The following is a 17,827-nucleotide window of genomic DNA, read 5'->3' as shown; positions in this document are numbered from 1 at the left end:
ACTGATGTCCTTGGTTCCTGGGTTCCTGAGCCTCTGCATGCTTTCTTGACAAATATGTGTCATGACATTTATTTATTTTGATTTAGCTGTAAAAACAGCCTTTCAAAATTTACAAAACACAAAAAAACAAAGCGACAAAACAACACAATCATCATATATATACAATTACATTCTTAAAAAGAGAAAAAAGGAGAAAAAGAAGAGTTTATCACAAAAGGTATCACATACTAAAAAATTAACTAACACATGTTTTTAAACCAAAATCCTTTTGCACAATTCGTTTGATTATTGCACTTATCACTAGATTCAAGTTGGTATCAATATACTTCAATACAATATTTCATTCATTGCACATTTCCCAAAATACAGTTGTTTTTACAGTCTTTTAGGTTTAATGTCTCAACAAACCTAAGCATGGCTATGTTCATTTTATCCCGTTGACTATGGTACAATTTGTCCCAGAGGACCTCATGATCCGTAATGTGCTGTTCCTCAAACTAATGTTTGGTGAAATTGCATCTCCTCTCAATTAGTGCAGGACATACAGCAATTAAGTGTTTTAAAGTCTCCAGCTGTAATGACTCATTACAAAATCTACAATCCCCATTCATCGTCATTCTACGCATAACGCAAACTTCATTTGAGAGACAGATATTCAATCTTATTCTCAAATAGCCAAATTGTTTTTTTGGATTCGGAAATTTCACTAAGTATTGCTCTATTTTGTGTAGTTCCTTGATAGCATTGGATTGAGAGTTAAATATTCTTAATTTTACACATGCATTTCTAGTCTTTATCCAGTCAAGCATCCATAGTTTCTTTTTGGCTCTTTCAGGTTTATTAGAAGCTCCTCATCAATAGCAACTTCAACCATTAATGACTGTATCCACTTTCGCCACTTTATGATTGTGTTGTTATCTGAGTTTAGCGTTAATTTTCCCATCATGAGCATCACATTCTTTTCCGTGACCTTTAGATACTTGCGATACAGGCACAACACTTTCCATTGATAAACCGCATACAGAGATACTAACCCCGATTCATGGCGTAGCAAGCATATTGATACTGTCACGGGTAATCCACAAATGGATTTCCAAAATTCGCCTTCCATTTTAACCCATGTGGTCTTTCTCATGATGTTTCTTATTTCCGTAGCATAAGTCAAAATGGGGACAACCTTCTGTTTATAATAAATCACTGCTGGCATCAAAGAGAACTTACCATATTTAGCCTGTATGATTTTTGTTTGGTGTATCGTATCCCAATTGACAATTTTTGTTTCAGAACTCTGAGGAATGGTTGATCACCTAGGTCATTATTAAATTGCAGGCCTAGATATTTATACTCTGAGACTATTCCAATTTCAACATCCTGGATATTCCATCTAGCCTTTTGCTGAGGACCATTTTTCTTCTGGCCTAATATCATAACTTTACATTTAGCTTGATTTATTGTCAAGAAATTCTCCTTTGCATATTTGCTTAGGGCTGCCAATAGGTTATTCAAACCCCCTGGGGTCTTAGCCAACAACACCAGGTCGTCGGCATAAAACAACCAAGGGATGGGATGACCCCCTATTCGTGGGGCATCTGCTCTACAGTCCATAAACTCATGACGCACTGCGGCCATAAAAAGGTTGAAAAGAGTACTAGCCAGGATGCACCCCTGCTTGAGACCTCTAAATGTTGGAATTGGATCTGACAATGTTCCATCGGAGGCTAGTCTCATTTGTACAGTTGTTTTATAGTGCAGTTCTTTTATCTAGTATATTAGATACTCTGGACAATTTGCCTCCCACAATTTCTTTATCAACAATTTCCTGCACACTGAATCAAACGCAGCCTGGAAATCAATAAAGGCAAGGTAAATTGTTTGATTTCTCCATTGTTCTAGGCTTTTAATGATTTCCAGGATGTGTAAATTAATGGCCGTTCCCATTCCTGGCATAAAGCCGGTTTGATTTGGGTCCCTCATTTCCGCGTCATTCAGCCATTCATTCAAGTCTCTTAGCAATAATTTAGCTAAAAGTTTACTTGGAATATCTAGCAATGATATTGGTCTATAATTGGCCGGATTTTCATTATTCCCTTTTTTGTAGATGGTTATTGTAATAGATTTCCTCTAAGAGGATGGTATACAACGAGTACTCACCATTTTCCTGAAGATACATAAGAAAATGTGGCCCAAGCCATTGGATGTTGTTTAATCATAAAATTAGATAAACCATCTGGACCTACCGCACGGGAGTTTGTTAATTTGGATATTTGAAACAGTATATCATCCAGGTCAAAAATCAAATCTTTTGCTTGTCTGCTCTTAGTCGGTGTATAGACCTCTTCTAGATTGATATCCGCATACAGGGACTTATAGAATGAGGCCCATACTTCTTGAGGTATCGGATTCAACTGATGGACTGTTTGTACCTTGGAGTGTGTGAAATTCAACAGAGTCCATATCTTGGCTGAATTCTTGGATTTTAATTTGTCTAACATATGTTCTGCATCTTGTTGGTATAACAGAGCATGTTTAGATTTCAACCAGTTTTTATACTTACAAAGGATTTAAGTATAGCTCCTCTATCAATGTGGTTCAAACGCATTACCTGCCTTCTGTCTTTACGATATTGCGCTTTGCGCAGTGAAACATCAGAATCATATGAATGCAGAGTCTTATTGCTATTTATCTTGAAGACATTTCTTTTAACAGCAAAGATCTGCATTTCTTCCACATATGAACGCACATTTAGGTTACTCACATTCACTCTGTCATTCTCACTCCTTTCCAGATTAGATTTTAACATATATAATAATTTAGGAGACCACTTGAATCTATTTAACGCAGTATTCAGAGTCAGATTTGTTGCCAAAGATTTTTCATGTTGTTTCTCATAAAAAGACAAAGACCAATGCATGGTTTGTATGTCATGGTTGCTTATTTGTTGAGGTATATTGAAAACTCAGAGATGATATTAAACAGGTTCCTATCCACAAAAGTGTAGTCAATCATGGCGGTTTGTACACCACGATACCAGGTGTTTTGTTGTGGAATATCTCCAGCTTTAGCACCATTCAGTTTGACTAGCTGGCGCTCATCCATTATAAGATTCCATCTCAGCGCTGCTGCAGATAGGCATTTACCATTTTGAGCATGGCAAGTTATATTCAGATCGCCAGTGATGATTGTATAATCACAGGTCAGATCTAAGAAAGTCATGTTCAGAAGGAGCTCTAAAGTAGCAAAAAATTAATCGTCTGATATTGCTGCATGGTTCCAATATATGTTTATTAATCCTATGGTTTTACAGTCGATTTTTATCCTCACCAATTGAAGAAAACTATTGGGGGAGGACCAAGGTTCTAAGTGAATGTTTGGAGATATTTTTATGGCTACCATCAGGCCCGCCATAGGTCTACCCTTGACTGGCACAATAGCCGGAACTAAAGCTATAATATGATTATCCCAGACCGGGGCGATGGCCAGCCATATCTCCTGGAAAGCCAAAATGTCAAATTTTCCCAAGATGCAATCTTTAGATTTCGTCAAATGTTTAAACCCTCTTGTGTTCCATGAGGCTAAAGAGAGGGAGACTGACTACTGCACTGGTTAATTTTGACATGATCTCATTTCTCTGTCATCGTATCGACTTTCACTTTCATTTGGTTGTCGGATCAAAGATTGGTGCTTCAGGTTTATGTTAGATTTAGACTGATATTGATTTCACATCATGGATATTGATGGGGGATCCGGAACAGAGTTATTTAACAAATTAAACCCCAGTTCATACAGATCCATTCTTGCCTGCCATAATCCATTTTTCACAAACCCATATTTCATCCACAATTTCACCACTGATAGGTCAGTTTGATGCAAAAACTCTATCTGATCAATATCTGCCGAACATATTCCTTCCAAAGCTGGTACATCCGAGAAAATATTCATAACTGATTGTCTATTAAGATCAAAGGAATGGAACGGATGCGAGCGGCACTGCAAAATTAGATGATGTGTTAGCACAGGTTTCAACGGAGTTCGCTAAGCTCCTCTTAAAGCAGAGTTCATTTTCAAATCTCTTGGCTCTTGGCGACTTATTTGTGTAAGCCACAGAGGGATGTTGGCCAGAATCATTACACTCAAAAGAGTCTACTGTATTAGGTTTGTTTACCATATAAACAATTCTCTGTACTGATTTCTCAATTTCCTCTTTCCATTCCTTCATTATTAGTGTGTCCACACCAGGCAATTTTGCAGGTACCGCAGGCATCTGTTCATTAGAGGCTTTCAATTCTTGAGGGCTCACTATATTTAAGGACGAGGAACCGGCGGACTCAGTATCATTCTCTGAGGAAGCAGCAAGAGACGGCACCTGATTGATATCAAGTACTTTATTCTGATTACTCTATGATACTAGGGTGTCTAAAGGTTCATAAGCCAAAGACGCTATTTTAGTCAATTTGGATTGATTTGCTTTAAACAACACACCACGATATTTATTGGCAATAGCTTTCCGCGCCAATGATGTCACCGATGTCGGTTTTGATAGCGCCTGTATGAACTGTCTAGTACCAGAAATATTAGAGTTAGGAATAGATTTAACATTTTTTGATTTTTTTAAAGCCTTCGTTGTAGGTATGTGTGCTTCCTTGTTTTTCTTGTCGAATATAAGTTACGTAGCACTTTTGTTACACTGCACCGTTTCCTCTACAATTTCAACATCTTGACTTTGTTGTCCATTTCCACTAGTGGAAGTGGACGGAGTTTCTATGTTTTTTGTTTTTACTTTCTTTTTTTTAAAACACTGCTCGCCAGGTACACACTTTTCCACCACATTTTTTTTTGCCTCATCTCCTGTTATGATTACACTCTTTGTGATCTCCATCACTTTCTCAGTTTCCTTCTCAACACACCCATTGTTGTTAGTTGGTATTGTTTTCTTACTTGCAACCTGCTGTAATACCAATTGTTGGTTCTGTGAGCAATCGATTAATAATACATCAGATTCATCATTGTGTATTTTCTCCTGATTCTCTGTGATACTTTTCTTTACATTTACATCATCATCCCTTTGATTATTGCAGCAAATACATGGAGAGTTAACATTCTTCTTGATTCTGTAGCAATTTTACTAGTAGCATATGTTGCTCATATTTAGTGTCTAAGGAATCATATAACCGGGTTAGCAAAAATAATGCTGCATTCATTGTTTGAAGAGAGGTCTCAAAACCTATGACAAAAGTTCCCTGGGAAGGCAAATTTTGTTTACTCGGCGTATATTGAGTGCGACGTGGGATTGGATGGATGAAAGAGCAGGACAGAACCGATGACTCATTTTTGCCGATGGAGAAAATATCATGGGAAATTTAGATAGATCATGAGTGCACGGACCATTTTCCCCCTCTTGATTAGCCGCCTTGCTGGTACTAAGGCTACTCACATCACCACTATCACTCTTGGTAGGGGACTTATCCATGATTGATGTTACCTTTGCCAGGTCTAAGTCAGGAGATTCACTTTCTACCTCACTCTCTACCTGTTTATTTGAAACTGAGTTCAACATTGGTTTTGGCAAATTTGCCATATGTGCTACTTCATTCACCCCCCCTCTTATTCCCAGTTGCTCTTTGATGAGTTCCAGAGCACCAGCAGCAATTAAAGAGTCGGGAGGGGTATTTATTAAATCAACCACCACCCCTTCCTTCCCCAGAACGTCAGAGGGAGCACTAAGTACTCAGTTGGTAGAAGGGTCTAATTGAAGCTTTTCCACGCTACCCCTCATTTTAGCACCAAACTTGCAAAATGTTCGTATGTCAGCAATGGGGGCGCAGGAGCGTATGTTAGAGGCAGATTTACACGCGCGCACCAACTGAATGGAGCGCGAGGAAGATTTTGGAGTCTGAATTGCCACTGCCGCACAAGCCTTTATTTTGTCTTGGGCAGGAATTCATGTTTTTAATGTTAGCACCATTTTACAAAACACTGGAGATTGATGTTTTTAATTTGCAAGATCACTAATCAGCCGCAAACAACAGCTCGACTCGTTTATCAACGATTCTAAGAAACTCTTCTTGCAAAACACAGTAAGATATCCAAAAAACAGCTCTGTCACGTGCGTATTCAGGAGTCGAACTTTGACCCTTAAATTGACTTCAATATCCCCTTATTTAAAGGGACAGAAATTAAAAAAGGAGCACACAGGTGAGCAAATGCTTACAAATTATAAAAAATAACTCACGCAACGATTTTCCACAATAGTTTCCTCAGTTAGCACTATGAGGCAAGTTAAATTTGCAGATAAACCAACAAATTACATCAGAACAGCAACACCGAGACAGCGAACAGCTAACAGTACTTCGCCGGTGCGCAGCGCGAGTGTGCTGGTGTGTGTTGATATGGAGGCCGAAATGGGCGTCACTACCATAAGGGGCGGGCCGCCAAACAGGAAAACACCTTTAAGTAAAACAAACAAAGGACTTGTAAATGCGGCAGATTCAAACTTGCCCACGTACTGCGTGAGCGGAAGCACACACAGTCCTCTAATTGGACACACAATATCATTAATAGTCCTTTAAAGTCCAAGGGTAATTAAAAGTAAGTACACCAAAACTCCTCCTTCTATCCTCGTCAGAGGTCAGACAGTCCGTGAGCAGCAGAAAAGGACGTCCTCCGAAGCATAACGGACTGACAGCACCTAAGCTGCTCAGGGCTCCGTGGAAACCGAAGCGGTGCCAGAAAGGTTCAGTGATTCACCACAGTAACACAGCTAACAGTACTTTGCTTGTACTTAGCCGGTGCGCAGCGCGAGTGCGCTGGTGTGTGTGTGTGTTGATATGGAGGCCGAAATGGGCGTCACTACTATAGGGGGCGGGCCGCCAAACAGGAAAACACCCCAAAACTCCTCCTCCTATCATCGTCAGGCAGTCTGTGAGCAGCAGAAAAGAACGTCCTCTGAAGCAAAACAGACTGACAGCACCTGAGCTGCTCAGGGCTCCGTGGAAACCGAAGCGGTGCCAGAAAAGTTCAGTGATTCACCACAGTAAGACAGCTAACAGTACTTCGCCAGGACATTTATTTTGATGGCACTAGAAATGGTCTCCTGATCTTCAGCTGTGAGGATGCTTTTCTGGGTACTTTCTGGGAAGGGATCCTCAGGGCCCATAAATCCATTCACCCTGCCAGGACAAGTCTCTTCACATCTCAGAAGTCAAACTGCCTTCATGGCCATCAACTCTTCCTGCACCGAGTGAGACAATGACACCAAGAGCTGCAAGTGAAAGGAGTTTGTTTTCTACAGGTGCCAAAAACCACCACAGATTTAGAGGACAGGAAAAAACAGTCAGATCTTGTGCCAATTACGTTTATGCTGCCACCAGCCCAACTTGACAGCACAGCTCCGTCTTTGTGTGATAAATAAGGTGCATGTCCATTGATATTTTAAATCTTCAAAGTAATTGTTTACATCTTTCCCAGCACCGACAAATGGTAAACAATCAAAGGTGTTTTTCATCATGCATGTTGAAAGTGCTTATGGGGATATGGCGTGGTGAGGAAGGAGTGACTGTGTAGTAACATTTAGTTATCAAGGTTCACAACACCATTCTAATTGGTGCTGTCACAATATGAACGCTTTAAAGGCCAAATCGAACTAGTACGACTCTTGAAGGACATTTAAAAAAACTAAATTTGTAAATTTGTAATGAATTAAAATAAAGACTAGTTGTTATAGGGGCACGTCTAAAATTGCATGCTCCAAATCCCATTTAATGGCGACTGCAAATATATCACCCAAGTGAAAATCTATGTGGGACGGACAGGCTACAAAAGCAATATATAAACGAAAAAAGCCCTGGAAAAATACCAATGTTCCACTTGTTCTTCCAGCTCATGTATGGACACTACAAGTATTCCAAATCTCTGTCAAGTAAGGTTCCAGTCAGCAAGGCACAGCGTAGAAGGAAATAGTTTCTTACCTGTAACTCCATTTCTCCAGCATTGGTATGTTTCACGGATTCACATGCTTAGAATATTCCCCGTGGGTTCCCAGTCTGACGACGGGGAATATTGTAAGCATGTGAATCCATGAGAGATCCAATGCTGGAGAAGGGAATAGTTTCTTACCTGTAACTCCATTTCTCCAGCATTGGTGTCTTTCATGGATTCACATGCTTAGAATATTCCCTGTGGGTTCCCAGTCTGACGACGGGGAATATTCTAAGCATGTGAATCCATGAAAGATCCAATGCTGGAGAAGGGAATAGTTTCTTACCTGTAACTCCATTTCTCCAGCATTGGTGTCTTTCATGGATTCACATGCTTAGAATATTCCCTGTCGCCAGGCTGGGAACCCACGGGGAATATTCTAAGCATGTGAATCCATGAAAGATCCAATGCTGGAGAAGTGTAGTTTCCAGAATTATGTATTTAGAAGGCAGTGCTAACAAATATACATTTATACGCAGAGTAAATAGGAGCCAACAAGGAGAAAAGCATTTGAAATGCCTCCAACATGAATGCAGCATTAAATAGTTAAAGGACATTTTAGATGCATAAAGTGTGTTGAAAACATGCTTTAACATGTACATAGTATCCTAGTTACCAGCCGCAATAAACCCTTCATGTTACATATTAACAGTAATGAGCAACAACATATGTAAACAGATTAGTTTCTGCCTTCAAAAACATACATTATTGTATTCTTCGATCATACCCGACTACACAATGCATGACTGTAAGCTACACTTCACTACACGCACTAGCCGAATATCCCTAGCAACGGGAATAAGGAATAAATAAAAGAGCAAGCACACATCTATTGCACTGCACGGGTACTCATACCACAATGCATATCAACCATGCTGCAGATCAGCACAAAAAGGAGATATTACTTCTTTGTAAATCCATGCATTGTCACAAACACACTTCAAACGCTTTACATGTAACAAATCTGATCGTGTCACAATGAGAAAAAGCATTCTTGTTAAAATGACTAGGGAGTAAACACGCCTCTATAAAATCCCTGTCGTTTTTAAAAAGGTGAAATTTGGGTGGCAAAATTGCATATTTGTTGTCATGGTTACACATTTCTCCTCACAGAGCATACCACACGATGCTGACGAAAGCTTGATGTGGTCATGGGTAGCACATACAACAGAAAGATAAACTACATTCTACATTCGTGTGGTCAAACGCCATCGACTTCAAGCGTTGGGCATCATTACAGATTTGAGAAATAACGTTTAAATAAGATTGGAGTCATGTACATGCGCAGGTTTTGAACACAAATTTAAGGGCCAAAGAAACTAACATTTGTAGTGGAAGTGAATCAGAGATAACTGATGCACGATTAGGCAAAGTAGAACAGATTGTTTACACCTTCCCTGCATCTGTAAATATCTTTATGAGATCGTAAAGAACTGTTTAACGACGCGGTGAGGTTCAAAAGGAGGAAAAAACAATGGACCGTGATAGCAATCAGAGCTGACAGCGATTTGAAGGAAGTCGATTTAAAGTGGGGGCGTCAAGCGTTTTAACACAGTGGCCGGGCTTCAACCATGAAACAGGAAACTGAATAATGCAAACACTGAGCAGTGCGCCCCTCCCCCAGCCACAGAGGCCATGTGTGTTTCATGTTACAGTGTAATGCACGTGCATGCCGAAGGCCGGGAACTGCGAAAGGCACAAACGGACAGATACGTGGATTTTTTTTTTTTTAACAGTGTGAGCAAGCACGTGTCTGCACTCCCCAGAGTTTGGGCTGGAGGAACATAGAATATGAGCCCTCTAACAAAAATAAACATCCTCCTGTGAGGTAATAGGTGCCAGACAACCATGGGTGAAATCTGAACATTTAAGTCACGATGAAGCAGCCCAGCGTGGCCTTGGCTGCAGCTGGACAGCATAGGTCATACGCAAAAGACTATGACAAGCAGCACAGCCACGGTCGCCCAGATAATCCCACAACGTCATGCATCGCAGACATCCAGGTTTCCTGCCATTTTCGATGTAATAAACAGGGCAATCTTTATCAAACGTATCCGTTTTCTAATAATAACTGCAAACAGATAAAACAAGCTAGCAACAACATACAGTCTACTAATACACTAGGAGGGTTCTCACATTCTACCAGTGCTAGCTGGACGTTTTGAGTCCTATAAGTGACGTACAATGGTGCACTGCTCGAGGACATGTCAACATGAGCCCCCTCTCACCCTCCTTGATTTCAAGTTAGGCGCCTTTAACGGCGGGGTCAGACGTCTTGCCACTTTCCTTCACAATAACAAGCCTGGCTGACGGACAGGCCCGTGCAAAAGGGCAGAAGGCGGCTCAAAATTGTATCCCCGAGCGCTGAGGCTGTTTCAATTTAGTGTGCCAAATGCCCCGGTGTTATGGGCAAATCCTCAATGCGGGAATAGTCAGCCCCCGTTTCAAAGGGTCGTTGGACGAGGCACTGCAAAATGAAAGGGTAAGACAAGGGCACGAAAACTATGGCCTCGGATATGCCATGGTACGTATCCAACATCCATGTGGGCCCAGCGTAGGTCTGACTAAACTATGGCTTAATACCAAGAGACTAGGCATGGGGAACATAGCATGAGCTGTACCAGCAGCTACCAAGTTACTAGAGCATCCACCCAGCGTGACCTGGGTGGGGTGTGGGGAGGAGGAAGGGGTGAAAGCTACACCGGATATCCTAAACCTGGAGAAACCCCGAGTGAACCGAGACATCCCCTCCCTTTTCGGGAGGTGGAAACGCGGGGAACCATAATAGAGCAGGAGGTGGTTAAATACGCAGGTAGAGGGTTGGTCTGGAACAAAACTCCGGTGGACATCATGCTGTTATGTTTTGATGTAAGTTACGCTGTGCGAGAAGGAGCTCTACTCGAAGCAACAGTGCTTTGCCAACAATGTGGGTGGGGTCGGGGGTGAGAGCTGGGTGGGGTTACAAATCAGGTGTCTTCTTACTTGGTGCACGAACACATCGACTGGCGCGACCAGGGGGCTGCCTTTACGGCTGCTCATGGAGATGAAGCCGAAGCCCATGCGCACGTTAAACCACTTGCAGTAGCCGGCGCCTCGTAGCACGGCGCCTGGGTCCTGCTCCTCCGGCTCGCCCTCTTCAGAGGAGGAAGGCTCCCCCGCCAGCCTCCCGGGCTCCTGTTCCTCTCTGCCACCGCCTCCTACAGTGGGAGAAACCAAAAAACACAAGACGGTCAACCAATAGGCGAGAGGTGTCGCTGAGACAGAAAGGGCTATGATTCAGCAAGGAACACAAGTGCAACCATGCGCATACACACACGAGACATACTCCGCAACGGTGTGCTGTTACTAGAAGTGCATCACAACAATAATTCACTAGTATAGTCAACATTTACCAGATAACATACTTCCTACGCCAGAGCGGGAGAGGCGGCTATAACACATGGAAACGCTCTACCAGAAACGTGCCCAATCTCTCTCATGCAGAGCCAAACGAAAGGTGAAGAGGGGATTGATTGCACAATTGTTAATGCACAAGAGGAGGATCAACTGTGTTGCTGGTACTCAGCAGTGCGTTAGAGTTGACGGCTAGCGTAGCTTGGGCAGGTGTATACAAACTAGATTTCATTTTTATAATTGTATTCTGAAGATTGCACGCGGGGCGTGTGCAAACAAGATGAACACGCCATCCCCTGGCTCGCGTGTATACATTACGTACCCTTGCTCAAGCGGTGGATGGGGGCAGTTTAGTTACCCGTACAGCGTGGTTGGAAGAAGAACACCACACACGCAGTGTAAACAAACACATAATCCCAGTGAAGCGGACGAGGACGTAGGTTAGAAGAGCTCAAAAGTAACCTTCGGCCATGTTGGCAGACGGGTGGCCTGCTCTCTAGCGGTGCTGTGCGCCGTCCCCTTGGTTCGCAGCGCTCTGCCTCAGCCATGCATCCTACAGCTCCTGTGTGTGCGCCGCTCGGCCCCGGGCTGCGCTCGCACGCTCTGAGGCGCTGCCCTGCGCTGGCACTGTCCCCTCCCTCGGCGCACACGTGACTCGCCAATTACACGCTTCCTCGCTGCTAATTTCGCGTCGGGTCCTGGAGGGGCTTGGCAGAGGGGAAAGGGGGCCGCGGGTGCTGCCGCGGGCCCGCCTCTTCAGAGGAGGCTCGGGGATGGCTCCTTGCGCACCGTGCCACATGTAAACATGCCCGACCACTGCCCTCCGCGCACGCACACGTGCAACCGTCCACACAGCCAGAACACGAGGTGCATTTGTTGATTTAAACGTTTTATTCTGTTATTCACATCTACAATATATTTTACGACTCGCAGACTCAGTAAACGGCGCATTAATTTTCTTGTTTAGTGTAGTGTCAGGAAAACATCGAGTATTATATCTATATACCCGTGTACAGCCTTGTACATAGCGCCACAGGGCACCTTATCTGCACCCCCACACCAGGTTGTTTACACCGATTAAAATAAGATTATGTAACGTTTTTGAAAAATTGTAACGCTGTTTCAATAAGACGACATAACGATTTTAATGAATGAGAGCCATCTCGATATACATATATATTTACACACGGATACACACACAGACAGGCATGTGTTTATTATGCTGGAGTATTTAATTGCGTGCATCAACCGATATACCATATGTGGTATATCTAAATCCTATTTTTTTCTGCCATAAAAAATGTATCTAGTGACGGAAAACGGTTTCACGTTCATATTTGGTACCAATATGACTCTTGCAATTGGTAAGGTGTTAGTTGCCGTGTATGTTGCAATATGGATGAATAAGGGTGACTCGCTCCCCCCGACCCCACCCCTCTCTCCCCCCTCTCCTCCTAGGTTACGGCCAAGCATTTGTTAAGGAGGGGGAGAAGGCGGGCCCTAGAGGAGGGGGTTCATACTTCACAGGTTTCTCCAACATCTCTTTCCGGAGGAGGGGGTGTGATTAATGACTTCCTAAATAAGAGCTCGACATTGCACGGTCAGAGCATTAGATCAGCCCTCAATCACCAGTGGGTGCTCGTGGAGAGAACGGGACATGGGGCAGAGGCACACCCAGTTGCTGGGTCGAGGGACACTACACTCCACACGGGCTGCCCTGCTTGTAAATACCACACACGTGGGACAAGTCGGATTGCGATATTGGACATCAAACCGCACGAGCTCTTCGGAAAAGGACCGCATCGATGAAAGGATTTTGAAGGAATAGAAGGAACCACCGTGTGCTCTTTCGGTGCACCTTCTTGAAGGTTGTTTTTTAATGCTTTATGTTAAAATGTGCATTTGTTTGAACCGGGTTAACACATTCACACGGTACCATGCTACCTTTTAAAATGCTCTTCGCGTCTGGCGCGTTAACTAGAAAGGGATGTTTGTTGCTTAGATTTGTGCAGTATGTAATCCTGTTTTTATGTTTCTGTCGTCATGTGCGAGATATTATGTAGCACTCAGTGGTGCGAGCACAGGATACATTTAAATGAACTAAAGTGGCTTATGTCTAGCAAGGCTTTTCGTGACTTGCGCACCTAAGAGGGAGGCTTTTTTTGTTAGCAGATTTCCGTTCTTGCCTATTTAGCATTGGCTACGAAGTACTGCTCCTAATCTCAATTGCTATTTTTTAACTGTAGCCAACCTCCCGTAAACTACACCAATGTGTCTCCGTTTGTGATAATCCTAAAGGCTTTCATTTGTTTTTCAGGGTGGAGTATTATAAAACCATCACCTAAAACCCCAGAATTCGTAGAAAGATTGTGGACTGCGGTTCATCCCGGGTTGAAGCAATAAAGCGCTTTCCGAGATTCCACAAGAGGCGTCGGTCAGTCTGCCCCTACAGCCGGACAAAGATCTCTTTGCTTTCAATGGGCTGTTTACTCCTTTTGTGAGCTCTCAGGAGAGTGTTGCCAATCTCTGCTGGGATAAGAATGCGCCTGGGAGCGTCTGCTCTGGAGGGGTGGGGGAGGGGGGCAAAACAAAGTGCAAAAACGGTCAAAAATGTGGCTAGTGAAGCAGAAGATGCAAATCCTGAAATTCCTTGGCCGTCTTCAACCGTAAATTCCAATGTTATTTCAACAGTGGAGGTCGAACTTCCTACACGGACCTGCCCCCACATACTTTGTACAGCAATTAGGCACAACTCCCCGCCCGCCCCTTTTTTCTGTTCCGGTTTCATCCGTCTAATTTGGCTCAAATATTGTTGCCAACACTCTTCCGCGCGCTGGTTTGTAAGGTGCACAGCTTTTTCAACATAATTTTAAATTCAATAATAGGATGGGGGTGGGGGGGTGATGCAGCTCTAATATTACAACCCCACCCCAGAAACAACGATTTTAAACTTACCTCAAAACCCAACAATGATTTTAAAACGTATTTCAAGGAAAATAATGCTATCCTTAAACAAAACTTGCATAGTTTAACCATGGGGTGTTCGGGAAAATGCACTTTAAAACTGGTGTTATTGTTACTCTTGTCCGGGGTGGAATGCACGTTTGTAAAAAAAAAAGGTTATGAGCTCTTTGCTGGTTTAGCAGGCCTGCTGCAGCATTAGTGGAATTAGGGCTGGGGTCACTGGACTGGTCAGTGGTGTCAGATGTTATAGACTCATTCATTTCCTGCGAGGGGCATCCCCCTTTCAAGTCTCTAAGAAGGAACGGATCTCCTGCCAGCTGGGAACTTGCAGGGAGAGTAAGGGGTTCCCCGCCTACAATACAATTAGAGAGGCGGGGGCTGGGCGATCCCTGTGTACAGAAGCTGCTTATCGGTGCCAGGATTGCACGCACTTCGGTTAAGGGGCTCACATTCTCTTAGTCGCCCCTTTTATCTCTCCCTCCCCCGTTAAAAGTCGTCTTCATATGGGCAACCAAAGATATCGTGCTGATTTTCCAATTGCTGGCTTGGTAAATGTCACCTTCATTCCAGCAATTGGAAAATCAGCACGATATCATTGCTTTCCCGGATACTTCTTGCAGCATTACCGTGGTTTGTGTGGGAAGAATTGGAAAATGTACCTTTTCATGCAGAAGACACTGCTCCACTTTTTGAACAAAACCCGGTTCTATCTCCTATTCGAAATAACTTTAGAAGATCTTACTGTTAAATGAATCAGTGTACAAGCCAGTGGTAGAAGTGGAGAAAAGGAACTGTGGCTGCATCCAAAAAGAAGGGAGTGGGATGATGGGACACATGTCTGGAGGGGGAGGGGGCGAGGAGTGGTAGATGGAACGAAGGAGCAGGATCATAAACTTTGCCTCAAATAGTTGGACTTCAAGGTCTACCGTAATGATGTCTTATAGAGTTTACTTACAAAAAATACAAATTGCATAATATGCCAAATGACAACATGCAAAAATCCTTATAAAAACATGTTAGGCCAAAAGAAGGCTTTCATTTTCACATTCTGAATGGTAAACTATAAGTCCCAGAATGCAAGATAATGCCACCTGAAAAATCTAGTTAACCCCACTGTACTTTCAGTTATTTAAGATACATAAAAAAAGTTGTGTAATAAACTAAGATAGATATGCAGAATTGTTGTCACAAACTTCCAGCTCGTTGTTATTCATGATGTTGAAAACATTTAGTTGGTGTCTTAAAGTAACTTTTTTGCATTTCAAGACAGTAGACAGCAGGGATATAACACATCTTTATATGGGTGCCTTGTGTTTCTCACTTTAACTATCACAGATTTGCAAGGTAACTGTTGCTTTGAGAGCTCTTTGAGTTAGAAATGGTCCATCATGCATATGAAAGGCTCTGCCACTGATAAAAAGAAATGCATTTGAACCTGAGCACCTTAACGACTTGCAGAGCCAAGGCATCTGTGTGCGAGTCTGCCTAGATGTGACTTGGGGAACTAGCGGTGCTTGAAAGTCTGGCCTGATCCGATTCTATATTTGGATCAGGAGAAAGAAAAAGGATCACGGACCAGCAGGGCTCGAGGTTACAGGCAGTTGGACGGAGTCCACCCACTTTTTTCAGAGGGTGGACTCAGCCCCCCTCATCCCAGCAAAAATGAGAAACATTGAATGTCTTTGAATTTATGAATTAAAGTCCACCTGTGGGATCACACTGCCGTCATCAGGTTTGCAGGCTGGACACTTCACCACTGCACTATATAACCTGATGAAAGATAACAAACAACTAAAGGTGAAATGTCTCATGTTGGTACTGCAAATTCCAGAACAAGCATTTGTCTCGGACTGGGAGTTTAAAACATGTACACCTTTTAACGTTTTCAAAAACACTAGTAGAAGAAATATATCCTCTGTTGGTTTTGTGTGGTTGTTGATTTTATGAAAGGAAAATGCCATCCGTCCTGTGCAATTTGGGTGGTTACACAAAGCCAATTTAATCAAATGTGCATATTTGATCTTGATATGCTAATGTTTAGCAACGGCCATCCCATTATGTGTGTTGATGAATCCACCCATACACTCTGTAAAATTAAAAGAACACGTGGTAGAGCGTACCAATGACTCATGTTACACTTCAATCTGTGATACAACAAGGAGATACAGATACACACACTTTCCAGATGTTCAGTCAGTTTCTTGCCATTCTGAGAAGGGGTGTTCCTAGTCTTGGGCAAAGCTTGTTTTAGTCCCGGACACATATCAGTCCAGGGAATCATATGAAATAAACTGCAAGGTCTCCTGGCTGCCTCAAGGGTGCGCTATTGTAAGTGTGAGGCAGGGGGCACATCTGACTATAATCCCCAGAGGAGGTGTTGTATAACTTTGTATCATTAGATGAGATAACCCAGCTTGGAAAAATAGATATATGTGTTGATCAGACTACATACTCGGGATATCAGTCTTTGACAACCCTCTCAGTGCACCCCCGTTAACTGCGGACAAGTGGCATCTCTTAAGGCTTTGTGGGCGAGTTCCCCTCCGTTTTTACCCAAACTCGCGGAGAATTGAATTCTAACATACGTTATCTTTCAAACATATTCTTTTTTTGGCAGTATATCACGGCTTCTTCTGCTGATATTACACCAGTGTTCACACAGAAGCTCCGTTGCTTCACCTTTAGTCTCTCCCAATGCATGGAGTCACTCTGCAAGAGGGTGGAGCCGAAGGCACCTCCCCTTTTCTGGGAGGTCTCGACTTTAGTTCTTTATCTTGCCTACTGCAGACAGTGTTGATCGGTCAGTGCAGGTTGTTGGATGCTGAGGCTAAGCATTACTAGCTGCACTTGTTCTCTCCCTCCTCACCCGTTGCTTTGATGTTTTTATCACATCCGTCCCGCCCCCACGTGTTCGCAGCAGTTCGGGAAAAATCCCTGCGCCCCTGATATTAGGGGTGGGGTGGGCGGGCAGTCGGACAGATGTCCCGCACTTATTGCTGCGAGGTCTTCAAGGTATCCTCGCCGCTCGAGCGAAGGATGTTTGGAAACTCGCCAGCAGCACCATCCCTGTGTGAATTTGAGCTTTCTGTTGCAGCTGCAGCCATGGGTTTAAAATCCTGTAAGAAACGAACACTAACTACAACGGACCAACCAAACCCCCGGACCGCTTGCCTTTATTGGTGATTCGTTTGGATACACACACCGTCAATGGTAACAGAATTGTTACAATATCAAATCTGCCTCCACCGCTATACACTGCGGCGCGCCCCACTAAAAAAAAGGGTTTGCCAGCCACTGCTTTTACAAGCCTCGCTCACTTCGCACGCCCACCAAACCGCACATCTACAAACGGGGTCGCTTACCTGTATTCACAGAAGGCGATTGTGATTGCTGTGATCAAACGTATGCAAGGCTGTTCGTTTTTGTAACACAACTTTCGTTTCCCCGGGACGTTCGTGTTTAGGTAAAGTGGGATATGCTGTCATAGTAGTTCAAT

General features: G+C 43.2%; 1 protein-coding gene across 2 annotated transcripts in view; it reads right to left on the bottom strand.

Annotated features, from left to right (window-relative positions):
- LIN28B (lin-28 homolog B) overlaps window positions 1–17,827 on the bottom strand; it is a 982,932-nt gene that overhangs the window by 671,429 nt on the left and 293,676 nt on the right. The window contains exons 1-2 of one of the 2 annotated variants that reach the window (XM_069606592.1): window positions 11,830–11,976; window positions 10,957–11,171 (exon numbers count right to left, since the gene is read on the bottom strand). In XM_069606592.1, the coding sequence (XP_069462693.1) occupies window positions 10,957–11,171; window positions 11,830–11,839 (225 nt within the window). In that variant the 5' untranslated portion in view covers window positions 11,840–11,976. Of the gene's footprint in view, window positions 1–10,956; window positions 11,172–11,829; window positions 11,977–17,827 lie in introns of those variants that run through there. The other variant, XM_069606591.1, reaches the window with a different exon arrangement.

This window comes from Ambystoma mexicanum, chromosome 4p, assembly GCF_040938575.1.
Source record: "Ambystoma mexicanum isolate Mex_15411 chromosome 4p, UKY_AmexF1_1, whole genome shotgun sequence".
Lineage (NCBI taxonomy): Eukaryota > Metazoa > Chordata > Amphibia > Caudata > Ambystomatidae > Ambystoma > Ambystoma mexicanum.
The sequence above is the reverse complement of the archived record's forward strand: the minus strand, read 5'-3'. Positions and strand labels throughout refer to the sequence as shown.